The sequence below is a fragment of the Bidens hawaiensis genome, unplaced genomic scaffold, assembly GCF_021521415.1.
Source record: "Bidens hawaiensis isolate Kalapana, Puna unplaced genomic scaffold, B.hawaiensis_p1.1 tig00018433_1, whole genome shotgun sequence".
Lineage (NCBI taxonomy): Eukaryota > Viridiplantae > Streptophyta > Magnoliopsida > Asterales > Asteraceae > Bidens > Bidens hawaiensis.
The window spans coordinates 349,527-352,571 of record NW_027492785.1 but is presented as its reverse complement, the minus strand read 5'-3'; the positions used below and the strand labels follow the sequence as shown (position 1 = coordinate 352,571).

Genomic DNA, 3,045 nt, shown 5'->3' with positions numbered 1-3,045 from the left:
AATTCCATTGTGCTAATTTATTATTTTTATATTACAAAAAGAATCAACAAATTCAATCAGTATCTTAACATAGCGGCTCGTTTACAATTAAGCGAAAAACGAGCGAGCAATTTCCGAATGAGCGGCGAGCGGTTTGGACGTTCAAATCCTCCCTCCCTCATCAGCGCCTGTGGCATACACCACACAGCCTAAGTATAAGTTCAGCATTCTTCTTAATTGGTTATATACAATCTTGAATGAAATCAAAAAAACACTTATAATCTCAGTATCAATTTTCAAAAAAAAAAAACTCGAACACTAAAAAATTCCATGGTGCTAATTTATTATTTTTATATTACAAAAAGAATCAACAAATTCAATCAGTATCTTAACTGCACACTTTAGCTTATACATCATATATGCATCATATTCAACTTACAAAAGGATGATTATTTTGATCAGATACCACCCCCATGAATCAAACTCAAACTCCTGCAACGGGCGCATCGTCAACCAGCTCCGGTTTAATGTCCCGAAGCTTTTCAAAAACCTGGCCCGCTTCTGGTCTCTCTTCAGGTGAAGGATCCACACAATGCATAGCCAATTTCAAAGTATTAAGCAACTCATCACCAGCAACGTTAGCCGGATCACCCATCAATTCCAAGTCAAAAACCTCATTACTCCACTCTTCCTTGACAATAGATGCCACCCACTGTGGCAAATCCAGACCATCAGTCACCTCACTCGGAGATTTCCCCGTCAAAAGCTCCAACATAATCACACCAAGACTGTAAACATCCGCTTTCGTGTTTGCGTTCTTCAACTTTGACATCTCTGGAGCCCGGTACCCTAGCGTCCCCGCGGTTGCTACCACATTCGTGTTGGCTGCATTCGTCATCAGCCTCGAGAGCCCCACATCTGCAATTGCCGGGTTCTTCTGCTCGTCTAGTAACACGTTGCTTGAAGTCAGGTTCCCGTGCACCATATTCTCTTCGTTATGAAGGAAAACGAGCCCTTTTGTTATTCCCACAATTACGTTCAGTCTTGTTGACCAGTTTATGACACTTTCAGGTCCACGAGCTGTAAACATTAGATTAACTGTTTGTTAATTACAATTACATGCAGCATCTCAGTTATTATTATTTACAAACACAAAAAACAAAAACATACCATGGAGGAAAGAAGCCAGACTGCCATGTGGCATGTAATCAAACACCAGAAGCTTTTCGCCTTTTGGTCCCAAATAATACGCGCGAAGGGCTAAGATATTCGGATGTCGAATCTTTCCCAGTTCAGAAACTTCCGTTTCAAACTCTTTCTGCGGTTTCGTGATCTTTTCTCTTAACCGTTTAACCGCAACCATGTTACTGTCTTCTAACGTGGCCTTATACGAGGTTCCATATGTACTCTTTCCCATTATCTCAGCAGTCGCGCATAGCAAATCATCCGCTGTAAACACAAATGTACCCGAAAAATGCACCAATTTCCCTCCTGTTTCTCCTGATTCAACAACATCAGCCCCTGATACTGCTGCTGCTGGTACCGGCATTGAAATGTCTGTTTTGCCCTTTTTAGATTTGGATCTTGCGGCTCTTTTCCGGATTAAGCAGCAGAGGAGTAAACAGCATAAAAGGAGGAGGACTAACAAAAGGGCTCCTGCTGCTATGAGAATAATGTCTTTTGTACTAAGTTTTCGGCTTTCATGCTTTTTGTTTGAAGGAAGAAGTACTGAAGCAGACGGAGTCGGTGAAACAGCAGGGCACGGTGTGGAAACGCTATACCCGCACAGCTCGATATTCCCGACAAAGGAGCTGGAATTAAACTTTTTCACAAGAGAAGAATCAACGGTTCCAGAAAGGGAGTTATAGGAAACATTGAAAGAATGAAGATTGTTCAATTGGGCGATGGATTTGGGGATTTGACCAGTGAAATTATTGTGGGACAAACTCAGTTGGGTGAGAGAGGAAAGGGTGGCAAGAGAAGGAGGAATGGGGCCGTTGAAGCGGTTGTTATCGAGTATGACAACGGAGAGATTAGAAGAGGTGAAAGAAGGCAAGCCCCCCTGGATGGCATTGTTTGAGAGATCCAGGATTTGAAGGTTGGTAAGATTATTATTAGGTGGTATAACCCCGTCAATGTGGTTATGGGCTAGATTGATGTTTTCAAGATTACCCATGTTGGTCAAGGAAGCCGGGATGCTTCCGGTGAGGAAATTATGATCAATGGTGAAAGATTTGAGGAGGGGTTGATGCCAGGTGTCTGGAATAGAACCAGAGAGATTGTTGTGCTGTAAAGCTAGGAAAGTGAGTGAGGGCAAAAGAGAAATACTTGGTGGAATGGAACCAGAGAAGGCATTGTAACTAAGGTTAAATCTAATAATCTTGCTGCTGCTGCTGCTGGTGGTGGAATTAGAAATACAAGGAATGGTGCCGTTGAGGTTATTATTGCTCAGATCAAGATTCTGCAAAGATGCGGTGAAGACAAGGGATGGGGGAATGGAACCTGAAAGCCGATTGTTGAAGAGATAAAGGCCTCTAAGGTTAGGTAAGAGCCATAAGGACTGCGGGATGGGCCCGGATAGCAGGTTGTCGTGAAGGCTGATCCTCCTGAGTGACAGAAGAGTCCCCATTTTGGATGAGATCTTGCCGCCCAGTCCCTTCCATGGAAGCTGTATGGCGATGACCTGGCCTTGGTCGTTGCACTTGATGCCGACCCAGCCGCCAGAGCAGACTCCTCCTCCTCCGTTTCTACCGCCCTTCCAGGTCCTTAAGACTCCTCTGAAATCAACAAGATCCTGCTTGATGGATACAAGAGCAGAGTAATCGGAAAGCGTGACATCACCTGAAACAAGTTGAGGAGAATTAGAGAGAATCACAACTAGTAGCAAAAACAGGGGATTTTGGTGTTTATGTAAATGACTCAGATGAGTTCCCATGCCCAAAAGAGAACAACAAACAACTTGATGATGATTAATTATTCTGTACAACAAACACTTTCAGGTATCAAAAGCTCAAATGAAAGAAAGAAAGAAAGAAAGAAAGAAAGAAAGAAAGAGAATAGAGTTAA

At 42.9% G+C, this 3,045-nt stretch overlaps 1 protein-coding gene across 1 annotated transcript; it reads right to left on the bottom strand.

The window, feature by feature from the left end:
* Positions 1-439: 439 nt before the first annotated feature.
* On the bottom strand, positions 440-2,735 carry LOC143556092 (probably inactive leucine-rich repeat receptor-like protein kinase IMK2). Its single transcript, XM_077045515.1, has 2 exons — positions 1,150-2,735; positions 440-1,059 (listed from the first exon to the last, which is right to left on the bottom strand). Exons 1-2 carry the CDS (start codon positions 2,606-2,608, stop codon positions 464-466), a joined length of 2,055 nt encoding a protein of 684 aa, XP_076901630.1. The 5' UTR covers positions 2,609-2,735; the 3' UTR covers positions 440-463.
* Between the last annotated feature and the right edge of the window lie 310 nt (positions 2,736-3,045).

Coding starts and splice junctions, on each gene's coding strand:
- LOC143556092 (XM_077045515.1), bottom strand. CDS start 2,608: ATGGGGACTCTTCTGTCACTCAGGAGGATCAGCCTTCACGACAACCTG. Junction 1,060..1,149: donor TCTGGCTTCTTTCCTCCATG/GTATGTTTTTGT, acceptor TAATGTTTACAG/CTCGTGGACCTGAAAGTGTC.